General features: G+C 30.4%; 1 protein-coding gene and 1 long non-coding RNA gene across 2 annotated transcripts; both read left to right on the plus strand.

Annotated features, from left to right (window-relative positions):
* Positions 1 to 522: 522 nt before the first annotated feature.
* On the plus strand, positions 523 to 4983 carry LOC114182192 (beta-amylase 1, chloroplastic). The gene is made up of 4 exons (XM_028068993.1): positions 523 to 1311; positions 3005 to 3215; positions 3358 to 3468; positions 3945 to 4983. Exons 1-4 carry the CDS (start codon positions 752 to 754, stop codon positions 4728 to 4730), a joined length of 1668 nt encoding a protein of 555 aa, XP_027924794.1. The 5' UTR covers positions 523 to 751; the 3' UTR covers positions 4731 to 4983.
* Positions 4984 to 8369: 3386 nt separating this feature from the next.
* LOC114181660 lies at positions 8370 to 12419 on the plus strand. Its single transcript, XR_003603885.1, has 6 exons — positions 8370 to 9364; positions 9504 to 9579; positions 11155 to 11271; positions 11454 to 11512; positions 11722 to 11849; positions 12114 to 12419. It is a non-coding gene; the product is annotated as an uncharacterized LOC114181660 (long non-coding RNA).
* The last annotated feature ends 2914 nt before the right edge of the window (positions 12420 to 15333 follow it).

Below are 15333 nucleotides of genomic sequence, written 5' to 3' on the forward strand. Positions count from 1 at the left end.
GATGTTCATTAATAATGTATTACTTTGTTTTAACAATGATTAATAATAATAATAATAATAATAATAATAATTTAAAAATAGTCCAATAAAATTTGAATAATGAAGGAAATCAAAATTAAGGAGGGTAATTAATAATATCCATAATTTTGAATTTTGTGAAATGAAATCCATGTGTTTGGGTGTTGGATTGGGCGTGGACCTTGACACGTGCCAAGTTGCAAATCTGATCCAATCTTAATCTCACCCTTATTTTCTCTGTCTTTTTCCTTACTCATTTCTCCTAAAGCCACGTGACCCCTCACGTGTCACCTTTCCATCCTCTAAGGGATCTCTCTCTACCACTCTTTCTGCCTCCTTCACGCGCCTTCTCCATCCCACCGTCCATTCCTCACCCGTTTCCGAATCAGCCACGCAACCAGCACACACGTGGCACCAAACCAACGGTTCTCCAAATATTGTTATTTTAACCTTATCCTCATTTCCCTCCCTCTTTCCTTATAAATTGGCCTCCCCTCCCTCCAATTTTTCCCTCACTACATTCACTAAACCTTAAACAACTTTCTATCGAAAAAACTTTTCTTTTTTTCTCTCATTGTTGTTATTTTCTCCTGCCATTTTTTTTTCAGGAGAATTCTAATAACAAAACAAGATTTCGATCTATTGTAAATCATAAAATCTAAGAGAATTTCAATTCAATCCAATCGTGAATCGCAAAACTGTCCAAGGTTTTAATTCCACTGTTCTTTCGAGAATGGCGTTGAGCATGACTAACCAGATGGGGAGCTTGGCCAGCGCGGCGGCGGCGGCGATGGACTCTTCCCTGAACACCGGCGATTCGCCGGCGGCGGTGGTGTTGAAGACGCCGGCGGTGGGTATGAAGTGCAAGGCCGTGAGGACGGAGGGTGTGGAGGGACTGTCGCCGCCGTCGAGTCCGTGCAGGTCGGATCTGTCGGCGGCGTGTCAGGCCTTCGCGACGGAGGTGGCGGAAGAGAAGGAGTACGGCGTGGGAGCGAAGAAGGGAGAGGGGAGTGGCGTGCCGGTTTTCGTGATGATGCCGCTGGACAGCGTGTCGGCGGGGAACACGGTGAATCGGAAGAAGGCGATGAACGCGGCGATGGCGGCGCTGAAGAGCGCCGGAGTGGAAGGGGTGATGATGGACGTGTGGTGGGGCCTGGTGGAGAGAGAGAAGCCTGGAGAGTATAACTGGGGCGGGTACGTGGAACTCATGGAAATGGCTAAGAAACATGGCCTCAAGGTGCAGGCCGTTATGTCCTTTCATCAATGTGGCGGTAACGTAGGAGATTCTTGCAAGTGAGTAATGCCATCTCTTCGTTTTTTTCATTTCTGTTAATTGTTAGGGTTTCAATGTTTATTAGTTCTGGGTTGAATATGTTTTTGTCCCGAAATTTGGATTTAGTCCCTCATCAAAATTTTTGACCAATTTAGTCCTTCATCTTTCAAAATGCGTGAATTTAGTCCTTTTAACCAAATTTTGTTAAGTTTATTTGACGTTTGAAACGTATTTCATGATAGTATTTTATGATAGTATTTAAATTATTTATACTGTTTGACACATTTTTGTTTCAATGTTAACTTAAATACTATTATGAAATGCGCTTGAAACGTCAACTAAACTTAACAAAATTTGGTTAAAAGGACTAAATTCACGCATTTTGAAAGATGAGGGACTAAATTGGTTAAAAGTTTTGATGAGGGACTAATTTCAAATTTCGTTAAAACTTGAGGGACCAAAAACATATTTAACCCATTAGTTTTTAGTATTTCTTGTTTCTTATGTATGAGAAAGATCGAAATCTAATTTCATGTCAATAGATTATTAGGATTAATATTTTTTGATTTGAATTAATCTGTTAGTTGTTATATTGTTAAGAATCTTTGTATTAAGTTTGTATGTAAAATATAGTGACTGATCTGGAAAAAGAATTTTAGTTTATGACAACTTGAAAGAAAATATAATTTGTGATAGTGACTCGATCAATTGCAAAAGAGTTCTACATGGTTCTGGAATCTAGATATTAATTTCACATGAAATAAGATAGAGACGTAATATTTGAATAAAAAGAAAATTGCAGAGTTTCTTTTTTTATTTTTTGACATAGAAGCAATGGTTTTTAAGGGCTCAGATTTAAGTTTCTTTACGTTTTTCTGAAATTACGTAAAATCTTCATCCGAAATTTTCGTTCATCGTTATTCGGTGCAACACTTTTCTGGAAAAACAAAATAAACTAGTAAAAGGGGTTTTTTGATAGGGAGATGAACCCATGCCATGTGAGGTGGACTAGTATCACTTTGCTTCTAAGTTATTGGTTTTTTTCTATTAAATGAACTAGGAACTTAAAATAATTGAGTCTTAGTATTATTTAGTCTTTTCTCTTTAGATGAATTATTAGTGTTTTATTTTCATGATGATTGGAAAATTAAATTATAATCCTTGTATGTACTCTTTGGAATGAGTTGACATTCTCTTAAAATCAGGGATAAAATCAATTTCAATTTTTAAACATGATTATTATATTTTTATTTAATTACAATAATTCAAAAACAATTTTAAAAATATTACTATTCAAAGAGGCGTGGTGAATACGGTGCTGCTAACCTTATTTGATTTCGTTCCTTGTGGTTCTCGAGAAAAGTATCCAAAATACATGAGAAAAGTGTGTGGCTTAGCTATGGGAAGGTCCCAAAATGGGACCACGTGAGGCTTCTATTTCCTCTGTTCAAGTCGTATCGCACAAAAAGTAGACAAAGCTTTTAGGATCTTCCTATAATTTATTGTATCCGTATCCGAGATCTTACTTTTTTTTAAAATCATTTTTTAAGAAACAAGTATTTTAAAATTCTCACTTTTTAAATAAATTAATCTATAAACGTGACAAGTTGAAACTTCGAACTGGATCCCTGAATAATATACTTCTTTATTACTGGTGTGATTTTCTAGCTACTAGTATTTTTTTTCTTATGAGATTGTAGTTCTTGTGTGTAGTATTCCCTTGCCAAAATGGGTTGTGGAGGAGATTAACAACGATTCCGATCTTGCATACACCGATCAATGGGGAAGAAGAAATTATGAATATGTATCACTGGGATGTGATACTTTGCCTGTGCTCAAGGGTCGAACCCCAGTTCAATGTTATGCTGATTTCATGCGAGCTTTCCGAGACACTTTCAAGCACCTCCTTGGTGACACTATAGTGGTAAATAACTGTCACACTTTGTGTACAATTTTTCTCTTACCTGAAAGTTCCATAATTTCTTACCTCACTTTGTGTACAATTTTTCTCTTACCTGAAAGTTCCATAATTTCTTACCTGAAATCCTGTTACTGCCATGATTCAGGAAATCCAAGTTGGGATGGGACCAGCCGGTGAGCTGCGCTACCCTTCTTACCCGGAGCAAAACGGGACATGGAAATTTCCAGGAATCGGTGCTTTTCAATGCTTTGACAAGGTATACTTGTTTGTTTTTTTTTCTTGTACTGTTTTGCCCTCTGTATATAATTGCTTTTGTTTGTTCTAAATATCTTAATATTTGTCAACAAATTATTTTAGCCCTATATTTCAAAACTGGTAATTTTGATCTTTTGTATGCTTTTTTGTAGGTTGATATTTTTATAAATGTGGTTGATCTTCATTTCTAACCTTATTTTTCATATCCATTTGGCCTGGGACCACATTTTAAGTAATACAAGAACCAAAAATATTATTATTTTTATATGAAAATAATGCTCCCAAAACACATTTTATCATAAACCCGATTTTTCTTATTTATATTACTTGGGACCACCTTTTCAGAAATACAAGAATAAAAGATACCATTTTTTAATGTAAAATTAATGGATCCAAAATACATTACAAATGCTGATAAATTATATAGATTTTTCTTTGCTCTGTATTTCTAATGCTTAATGATGCGCTGTGGTGCAGTATATGCTGAAAAGCTTAAAAGCTGCTGCTGAAGCTCAGGGCAAGCCAGAATGGGGAAGCACAGGCCCTACCGATGCTGGCAACTATAACAACTGGCCAGAAGACACTCAATTTTTCCGCAAAGAAGGTGGAGGGTGGGATGGTCCATATGGTGAGTTTTTCCTCACATGGTACTCTCAGATGCTGCTGGAGCACGGTGATAGGATTCTGACATCAGCCAAGTCAATCTTGGACAACACTGGAGTTAAGATCTCAGTGAAGATTGCTGGGATTCACTGGCACTACGGTTCAAGGTCTCATGCTCCAGAACTCACAGCAGGCTATTACAACACCCGTTTCCGTGATGGCTACCTCCCCATTGCTCAAATGTTGGCACGCCACGGTGCCGTTTTCAACTTCACCTGCATCGAGATGCGCGATCACGAGCAGCCACAGGACGCCCTCTGTGCTCCAGAGAAACTGGTGAAGCAAGTGGCTCTGGCAACACAGAAGGCGCAGGTACCACTTGCCGGCGAAAATGCACTGCCACGCTATGATGATTATGCTCACGAACAGATCATACGGGCATCACAGTCTGGTGACAGAGAGATGTGTGCCTTCACATACCTGAGGATGAACCCTCATCTGTTTGAAGCAGATAACTGGAGGAAGTTTGTGGCGTTTGTGAAGAAGATGAAAGAAGGGAAAGGGGCAAACAAGTGTTGGGAAGAGATGGAGAGAGAGGCAGAGCATTTCGTGCATGTTACACAGCCTCTTGTGCAAGAAGCTGCAGTGCTCATGCACTGAGAATTTTGGAACATGCTTGTGTTGATGATGATGATGATAGGGTTTAGAAAACAGTCACTACTAGGCTGTGTGAAAGTTTTAGTGAACAACCAGCCCAGGTTTTTGTGGCTACGAAGATATGAATTTTGTATTACATTGTTGTTTTCTATTGTATGCACCTAAAACTTCTATTTCTGTATCTAATATAAATGGCTATTCCACTTGTACAAACTGGTTACTTATCTATGTACAATTCAAAGCTTCTTCTTTTTAATGTTTTTGTTGATATTGTTGACATAATCTGCCTTATAAATCTACTTCTAATGTCTTTCTCCATTAATTTCATCAAACAATGAAAACTTGCAGAAAATTTCAGTGCCACAGAAAACTGTTTTACCACTTAGGTACAAGACAAAAGCATTTCAAGATTTTCTGCAGGGAGATTGTTGAATCAACCTCTTAATTTGTTATTTTATTTGAGTTCATATTTGATACAATGATAGTTGCGTGTCTGCTACATTATACAACACTAGAATTAAATTAAAAGAAAAAAAAAATGTCAATTTTTGTAGATGTACAAAATGTTTTGAACACTGATTCTTATGGGTGAGCTAAGGTTTTGGCAAAGGAAAAACTTGATGATTTTCATGACTAACATGTAAAAAGATAAAACGTGTCCACTAGAAACGGTTTTGATCATGATTGGTGTGAAAATATGACTGAAATGTGCGTTCACATGTTTATTATCTTAGAAATTATAACACCAATGATTCTCCCTAAATCTTGTGAGTGTTGCTCACTAATTGCTTCTCTTTTAAGACTTTTCTTTCCTATCATCATCAAAGTATTTTGGAAAAAGAAATTTATACAAAGAAAAAAATGTCTAAATTAAAATTGACTAATGTGTATATTAATTTTGAAACAATTTTTTTATACGAACTTCTCTAAAAAAATTATTTATAAAAAAATAATTTCAATCTATTAAATATATAGTTTCCTCTCTTATCATTGTAAAATGTCTCCATTATAGTATTTATTTAAGGGGATTACGTATCTTTACTTATTCAACTTCCTAAACATTATATATTTTGACTTTGGTTGGGTATTTAATAATAGCTAAATATTTCTAATTAATTAGTTCAAAAACCCTTTTTGAATTAATTTAATATTTATACAAATATATATATATATATATATATATATATATATATATATATATATATATATACACTAATATTGACTTAAACTTACCTTATTTCATACTTCTAAAGTTTCTTTCTTTCTAAAGTTATCAACTTTTGTTAGTTTGGAAGTTTCAAATGACTTGATTATTACATTATGCAAATGAGTTCTTAAAAACCAATGTGAATTCACATGTACTCTTAAAGCAAATTTATTAGTAATCATTTGAGTTTGTGAGAACATTTTCTTAAATAGCATAATTAAAAAAAAAACTATCTAAATGACCATGAAATAATAATATATAGAGGATTGAAATGGTGACCTAACCATAAATTTTTCTTCAAATCATGTTAAAATTCAACTCTTTAAAGATTACATGTGATGAACATGATTTTAGGTGCCCCTTTCATGAGGGAATTATCCTCTTCTACACATGATGAATGTGTCATTAGGGTGTTTTAGAAGTTGAGACAACCTGTGAATTTTCTTATTATGATCCAACCTAACTTATAAAACAAGCATGCTCATGTTGGATATCAACACAAATTTGAAACATATAGGAAACCCACAAGATGCATGTGTTGTTGTGTGTAAGCTTTAATGAATTCAGTTCACCCACTTTATTATTAATGATTTAGATTTTGTATTATTATCTAATAATGAGATTTGTTAGAAAATTTGTATTGAAAAAATGTTATGCCTTCTTTAAAATGGTTGTGCAGTAATACGAATTTAAAGATACTGAATTAAATTAAAGGGTTAAATATGTTTTATTAGTTCCTTAAATTTCAGTTAATTTTGGAATTTGTGTCTTTTATATCAATTTAGTCATTCACCTTTATAAATGCGTGATTAGTCTTTCTTATCAAATTTTGTTAAGTTTATTTATATTTTAAACGCATTTTATTATAATATTTGAGTTAAATTTGAAGCGAAAATGTGTCAAACGGTGTAAACAATTCAAATACTATGACATGTGCTTGAAACGTCAAATAAACTTAATAAAATTTGGTTAAAAGAACTAAATTCACGAATTTTTAAATATGAATGACTAAATTAGTCAAAATTTTGAAAAATGACTAATTTCAAATTTCACTGAAACTTGAGAGACCAAAAATATATTTAACCATAACTTAAATTACAAATACTTATTTATAACTTCTTAATGTGAGTCTTGTTGCAATGAAAGAAAAATAAAATGTTTGGAAGAGCACACGTTTTAAAATTTGTAATAATAGTGATTTTTTAAATTTACTTTTTCAAACATTTTCCATTTTTCTTTTTGTTAACTATTTATTTTATTTTATTTTTCAATTAAACACCTTCATATAACTTGTCATATTCTTTATGACTTTCATATTATTACCTACGGTCACGCAACTATTTTAGTCACCACTACAAATTTTGGTGGCGATAGTCCCTTGTTATACAACACCTTATCCATAAAAATAATAAAAATTATTATCGTTTTATATTAATTATAATGTAATTTTATTTCAAACATAAAATGTCACATCTTTTTAATACCTAGAGAAATTACACAAGATGACGAAATAAGGTAATAATTAGGTTAGCCACTTAGTACAAAATTAAATACTCCATTCAAAAATACAAAAATTCTAATATTCAATAAACCAGAAAATTTAATATACTCAATTAAAAGTATCCAATTTTATATTCAACTTACAATTTAATTAAACCTCTAATAACTTATCCAATATAATTTGCAATTAAGTAACAATTAAATCTATTTACTTATAGGTTCTATTAGGCTATTTTTCTATTTGTCATATTTTTATTGGGCTTTATTGTCTATGGATGAGAGAATTTCTTCCTACACCCCTTATTTTATTCCTGAACCCCCTATTTTTTTTTAATTTCAATTATATTTTTGTCAAAATTAATAAAATTATATTTTCGTGTTTTAATCGTAACAATCCGTAAATATTTTGGATTATACAATTTTATTAATTTTTTGTTGAATAAAGCAAATTATACCTACAATATTATCCGGTCATAACAGAAAGTTTATTTTATCTTTTGAAACTTTAGATTATGTAATTCGAAATGCATTTTTATTTTGTATTGTAGATTGTATAATTTGGATACGAAATTTATATTCTGAGTTATATAATATAAAATACAAAAAAAAATTGAAGTATATAATATGAAATATAAAAAAATTCTATTTTAGACGGTATAATTTGAAATATATTTTTTATTTTGTATTATGAATTATATAATCTAAAATATAAAAAGAAAATCGAATTATATATTCCAAGATAAATAAATTCTAGTTGTTCTTTTAATAAATATTTTTAATTTACTTATTCGAAATTTGAATATTCTGGTCTAATATATTGTATTTTTATCTTATTCAATCTGTATGACCTTGATTATATGTATCCTTTTATATTTTTGAGTTTTATTTTATGTGTTTAGAGTTTTATTTTAAAATACTCTTTTGACTTTCAGGTGGATGCTCAAATATATTTGTGGAAATGGAATACTCGTATAATGATATTATATGTAGATGGAACAATTACAAAGTGAGGATATATCTTATTGAAAAGGAAACAATTTTGCAAATAAATATATACTGTACTCTGACAAAATTATGGTTACTATTTATTCTTATAGTAGTTTCTTTCCTTTTCACTGCTAATTTGATATAGCAAATAAATCATACTTGGTATCTTCTGTATTTTTCTTTTTTGTAAAGTTTCATATTCTTTAGTCTACTTTATAGTTTTCTATCTGTTTCCGGATTTCATTGGTTGGTATCCGAAGGATAGAGGTTTTGTGCATGTTGTTGAGAGGCTTGGTGGACAAGAAAGTAAGTGCAACTCTCTTCAAGCATATACTGTTTTTTTTTTTCTTTTTTATGTACAATGAAGACAATGTGTTTGAACTGAAAACCTTAACTCAAACTTTGACTACTTGTGTTGTGTTACATAAGGTTACTAATGTTTGTTCTTTTTAATTTCTGAAAGATTTTTTGCAAACATTCCATAATCTTACATTTTCTTTGATAATTTTGTGTACTGGAGCAACGCCCAAGTTGGTTCTCCAGTTGATGAATGTGAGAGGACTTAGCATTGCACATGTAAAGAGCCATTTACAAGTATAAATATACAACATTTGTTGCTTTATTCTACCCCAGCGCGAGAAACATTCCACCCTTACGATTAAATTTATCTTAATGTCAAAAAGTGATTGTTGACCAATTTTACATGCATGAAACACTGTTACCATGACATCTTCACAAGGCACGCTCTTCAATGAACAAGTAGTCGCAATCAAAAGGTTATGTAGCAACTCTGGCCAAGGAGATATTGAGTTCAAGAATCTGTTAATGTCAAGGCTTTAGCACAGAAGTTTAGTTAAGCTCCTTGGTTTCTGTTTTGAAAGAGAAGAACGGCTCCTTTTCTACGAGTTTCTTCCCAACAAAAGTCTTGACAACCACATATTTGGTATGCTTGTTTTACTTAATACTGCTAGTAAAGCACAACAAAAGTCTACGAGTTTTTTAGTTTCCTAGTGAATATGTCGTTGTTGTTATTACCATTATTGCTTCAAATTCTGAGTTTTGGTAATTTTGTTATTTTACAGGCCTTTCTCCAGGCCCTTAGTTCTCTAGCTTTTCATCTGGAGCACTTTAGGCTACCATAAGTTTCAGAATTTTCAGGTAACCTTATAGCTACTGAACTCGTTTTTTTTGTTTAAAGGTTTTATTCTGTAATTGAGAGGTGTACTTAGGATTCATCATTCAAACTTTTTTTGTTGTTTACAGAATTTGGTATTTTTGAATACTTATCAGTTTCATTTTTTCTACCCCTTCCCTATTTTCTACACTTCAGCTATATAACACCTGCTATTGTTGTTCCCATCGTACAAGTACTTATTAAATCGGAAGGTATGGATTAATAATTACTAGTTTATGTTGGTGGATTAATAATTACACGAATTGAGCAACACATTACTGTACTTCTGTTCTAGACCAGAATGTTTTCTGTTTTATTTTATTCTGTTCAACTAGCGATTTGGCTAGCTCTTGATTTATGCATTTCTTCAACTTATTGTATTGCATTTCCTATTATTGGTCACTTTCCCGGAAGGCAAATAACAGTTATGATTATGCAAATTCTATCCTTTAGTATTTATAGAAAGCTATATACCTATAATTTGTTTAACATTTTTCATCTCAATGTAACTACTTGTGTTGTTTAAATACTAATGATTAATTTAGTTAGACTCAAACTATTTTATAATGTATAATTCACCTAACAAATTATTTTGGACCCATATATAGGTTTAATTGAAATCATGACTGGCAAATTAAATAAGGAAAATAATTACTTGGTTCAAGCAATTATATATTATATATAACTAATAAAAAATTGTAGTTAATTTCAAAACAATTTTTTTATTGAATATTAGTTTTATCAAGCACAAAAAATGTTGACATTCTAATTTTATAGGTAATGGAAAATCCTTCAGGAGAGATTTTAAGAGTATTTATCGTTATATATGTAAGGGGTCATGGGCCCTGGCAGATAGAGACCAAGCATGGCAAGTTTCTGATACTATTGCAGAATGTTACAGTATTTTAGATATGACGTTAAAGTTAATAATAATTATATAACAATTTATGAAAAAATAATAATATAAAATATTTGTGTTATCGATCTATATTAATAGCATTTTAAAGTTAATGATAAACATAATGAAACTGTTTGAGTGAGCCTTGCATCCTGTGGTCACCTCTGTACAAAGTTTCTGACAATGTGAGGGTAATATATTGGACCAACAGAAAATTTGCCAATCTCATTATATCATATGTACATGTAAGCTTTAAATTATAGATTAGATTTTTCCAGTAGAAGCTAGAACATGATTGCTATATCATAATGAGTTGCCATATTTTTGACCTAATATTCTCTTTTCTTTTCTTCTTATTTTTTCTTGATGACTGGTGCATATTGATCGTGATTTCATTTTTACACATCTCAATTCTAGAAACTTATCACGCAAAAAAAAAGAAGGCATAATTATTATAAACTAGCATTCTCTAATTATGTTGTCATAAAAGATCTAGAGTAGATGAAAATAAGAAAAATAAAGTATAAATTAATTAATCTTGTCAAACACTGTCATATAACATCAACCTTCTTCAAAGTTTGAAGGTAAAAGTAGTTGCTGCTGGAAAAAGTTACAAAGACTCATTTATATCTTCCCTTATCATATAATATAACTTTTTCAGGAGCAACCAAATCAGTTTACGGCCCTGAGCCTTTTGATGTTGGACATGTATTGCAAGCTGATGTTATTTCAGAAAGTGAGCATGTCACAGTTTCAACTGCTGGTCCAATAGATCCAGGTCTGCTTTCAATTTGACATATCCTCATTTGCATTAGTAGTAGTCACTGACAGACATTACTTCGGTACACGTTTCTATTTTAAAAATATAAAGTTGTTTTCTTATATGTTCTTTTAAGATATTGAGACATGTTTTGCTGTGCAGTCATGTTGAGCTTAAATTTCTTCTGTATTCTCATGCAGCTGCTGGTTTGGAAACCTATGTTGAGGCACTTGTGCGCAAACATGATACTGAATTTAACGTATGTTGTTCTGTTCCTTTTAAATTTTATTTACATGCGCGCCTTGTTATGTTGAACTGTTTTTTGACCCAAAGGTGTATGGTTTCATAGGTTGTTGTTATCTTGTCCTTTGTTCTTCACATTTCAAAATAAAGTTTAGAAGTCAAATCTAGTCAGATTACGGTACATGATAATAATATTGTAGTTTCCTTTATTACTTTTTCAGGTAGTTGTAACTCAAATGAATGGTTCACCCCCAACTGAATCTATTCATGTGCTTAATGTTGGAAAGATGAGGATAAAACTCTGCAAAGGAAAGACCACAATTGCCAAAGAATACTATTCAAGTTCAATGCATGTATTTAAAACTGTTGATACCATCTATGTTTAGATTGTGAAAAGCAAAGCAACTCAATGCTCCAACATCTTTCTTGCACTCATTCTGTACATTATGTTAATCACTGTGCTGATATATATACCTTGTGCATTGAATTATCCGATTCCATCTGTGTGCACATGAAAATGCATTTATTTTTGTGCTCTTATCTTCTTCTTTTCTACTTCTAACTTATGTTAAACTGAAATTTGGTTGACCATATTTCTTTGATCTTGTTTTCTTTAGCTTTGTGGTGTTAGAGGGGGTGGACATGCAGCAGCACAGGGAGGTTTTTGGCAGCCAAAGCAAGGACATTCTTTTGTATTAGCTTTTGAATCAAAGAGAGAAAGGAATGCTGCCATCATGCTTGCAAGCAGATTTGCATTTGACTGTACTGAGAGGGAAAAGAGAAGTAAATGAATTATAAAGGATTGTATACTTTATGCTCTGAATTTATGAATGGTTAAAATTATACATTTTGTTTTTTTTATCTTTTTATGAATGTTATAGGAAAATTATAAATAAATAAATTTTAAAATTTTGCCTTTTATACTTTTTCATTCATTTTAAGATTTATGTATTATTATAGAAAACGTAACAATCATAAGGATATTAAAAGCAACATGTGGTTTTAAATTGTAGGCAACATTGCGATTTCAAACTCTTGCAATTATCGGGGATTTTGTAAACCTTTGCCATTATTAAGGGTTTTATAAACCTCCTCCATTACCAGGGGTTCTGTAAACCCCCGCTATTACTTGGGGTTCTGTAAACTTCCACTATTACCAGGGGTTCTGTAAACCCCCGCCATTACCAGGGGTTTCGTAAACCCCCACCACTATCAGGGGTTCTGTAAACCTCCGGAAAGTTGTGCTAATACCAGGGGTTGCTAAAAACCCCCGGTAATATCTTAGCTACGGTGACTCTTCCAGGGGAAAGGAAAACCCCTGGTAAAACCATTAGTGGGGGTTAAAACCCCCAGAAACGCCAAAAATAACCCCTGCTAAAAATAATTATTTTTGTAGTGAGTACCACAAGTATATCTTCTAAAAAAAACATTCGATGAAACAAAAATTTTCAAGTGCAAAATTTAAATTCAAATTCTAATAAAAAGAATACAAGATTAATTTTATTTAGAACAAAAACTGTTTTGTTTTTAAATAATTTATAATCATTGCTTGTAAAATTCAACCATATTAAACGCTCAAACGTGATGCGTATACAATATACTTATATATAAAAGTTGGATTTTTTTTTTTCACGTCCGTTTTTCAATTTATCTTTTAAATATAATTTTCTTTAAATTAAAATAATTATTTTATCAATTTTACATTTAAATCATTGTTTCTTTTAAATTAAGTCAATTTGATCATTTTTTTATTTTAACCATTTTATTGTCATAAATAAAAAATAACACACATGTACTTTTACTAGTTATGGATAATTTTGATTATATATATATATATATATATATATATATATATATATATATATATATATATATATATATATATATATATAATTAGCAGTATAAAATAATTTATAAAACTACAACTTTAAATTATTTTTAATCATAAATGATCATTGACAAGTCTTCATTATCGAATTAACTATATAATCACTGTTTTGTGTTAAAATAATTTTTTTATTTTAATACGTAAAATGCAATATCTTAATCTCTTTTCAATCATGTAATGAAATAGTCAAAATTAAAATTTTACTTATCCTATACCACCAATAAGCATCATGGGATTTATCTTTAAATTTAAAATCTTTTACTAAATTATAGTTTTAGTCTTTTTTAAAAATTTTATTACTAGTTTACTTTTTCCTAATTTCAATATTTATTTTTTTTAAATCATAAATTCATTTGAATTTATATCTTTTATTTAATTGATTATTTTTTTATAGTATCTTAAATGAGTGTGCTAATTCTAGAACTCAGATAAACTAAAATAACTTGTATGAAAAAAAATAGTTTTTTTAAGTATAAAAACAAAAAATGAATATGAATCAGTAATCTAAGTAACCAAACTATAATTTATTCCAAAAACTACTATTCTACACGTCATTCTAATTAATGTTTTGAAGATAAAAACGTGTAACTATTATTAGCTATATTAAATTTTGTGGAAAATTATCTTAAAAAAACAGAGAAAAAAAATGATCTTATCATAGTGTGCCTAATAAAGTGTTACTAAGTCCATAAGTGATAGTAAACAATGAACTCATGTTTCAAAAGGCCAATTTTGGGTTTCTCGGTTTGGGCCTATCGTGAAGTTATTTTTATGTTTCGAAGCCCAATATTACAAGATTTTTCTTTTTAAGCAACATCATGAGCATGCCAATAGAAACATGTAAGACCTAAATAACACTTTTAAAATAAAATAACAATTTTAAATATGATGAAAAAGATGTTAATTGGAAGAAGTTTGAATTTGAACTATTTTTTCAATTACGTTTTTCTTATATGCTAAAAATTATTTGGAATTTTTTTTTAAAGAGATATACCGAATAGCTCATTTAAAAGTGCATTGCAAATAAAAAATTAAATATTTTTCTAATTTGAATGAAAAAATCTTAAGGGAATATTATATAAGAATTGAGGGAATATTATAATAGTTTATGCTCCATCTTTCATATCCCATATATAAACCATTAAACGAGTAACTACTTTTAGAAATAAATAAATAAAAATAAGGGTTAAATATGTTTTTGGTCTTAACTTTAAGTGAATTTTGAAATTAATTTATTTCGAAACTTTGAACCAATTTAGTCCTTCATTTTTTAAAATATGTGGATTTAGTCATTTTAATCAAATTTTGTTAAGTTTATTTGATGTTTCGTACGCATTTCAGTACTGTATTTGAGTTGTTTATACTGTTTGACACATTTTTGCTTTAATGTTAAGTCAAATACTATTATGAAACGCGCTTGAAATGTCAAATAAACTTAACAAAATTTTATTAAAATAATTAAATTCATGTATTTCGAGAGATAAATGACTAAATTGGTCTAAAATTTTGAAATTTACTAATTTTAAAATTTACTAAACGTTAAAGGACAAAAACATATGTAACCCTAAACATGAAAAGGAGTATATATTTTTAATTAACAAAATTTAAGAGGAGAGAAGTTTTCCCATATCAAAGTCAAAATATAGGAACTGAGGGATTCAAACGAATTATTGATTTGTTTTACCAACAAAAAGATAATTGGAAAAAATAACCAAAATTTTACTCTGTTCGGTTAATTTACAAGTTGTTGGGGTCATAGTTTAGTTGATTGAAAAAGAAAAGATGAAATATTAAGTACAGAAATAAATTTAATTTGTAAATTTTAGAAAATTTCAAACTTTTATGCTGATACAATTATACTCTATTAATAAGAATCATATTTTTTTAGAACAAAACACCCTTTTACATAATTTGTAAACACCAATCTTGTAAAATCAATAATCTAAATA

This window comes from Vigna unguiculata, chromosome 4 (assembly GCF_004118075.2).
Source record: "Vigna unguiculata cultivar IT97K-499-35 chromosome 4, ASM411807v1, whole genome shotgun sequence".
NCBI lineage: Eukaryota > Viridiplantae > Streptophyta > Magnoliopsida > Fabales > Fabaceae > Vigna > Vigna unguiculata.

Excerpts from the sequence above, each read along its gene's own strand:
- LOC114182192 (XM_028068993.1), top strand. The coding sequence starts at position 752 with ATGGCGTTGAGCATGACTAACCAGATGGGGAGCTTGGCCAGCGCGGCG. Across the intron at positions 1,312-3,004 it reads AACGTAGGAGATTCTTGCAA|TATTCCCTTGCCAAAATGGG; the intron begins GTGAGTAATGCC and ends TCTTGTGTGTAG. Across the intron at positions 3,469-3,944 it reads CTTTTCAATGCTTTGACAAG|TATATGCTGAAAAGCTTAAA; the intron begins GTATACTTGTTT and ends GCTGTGGTGCAG.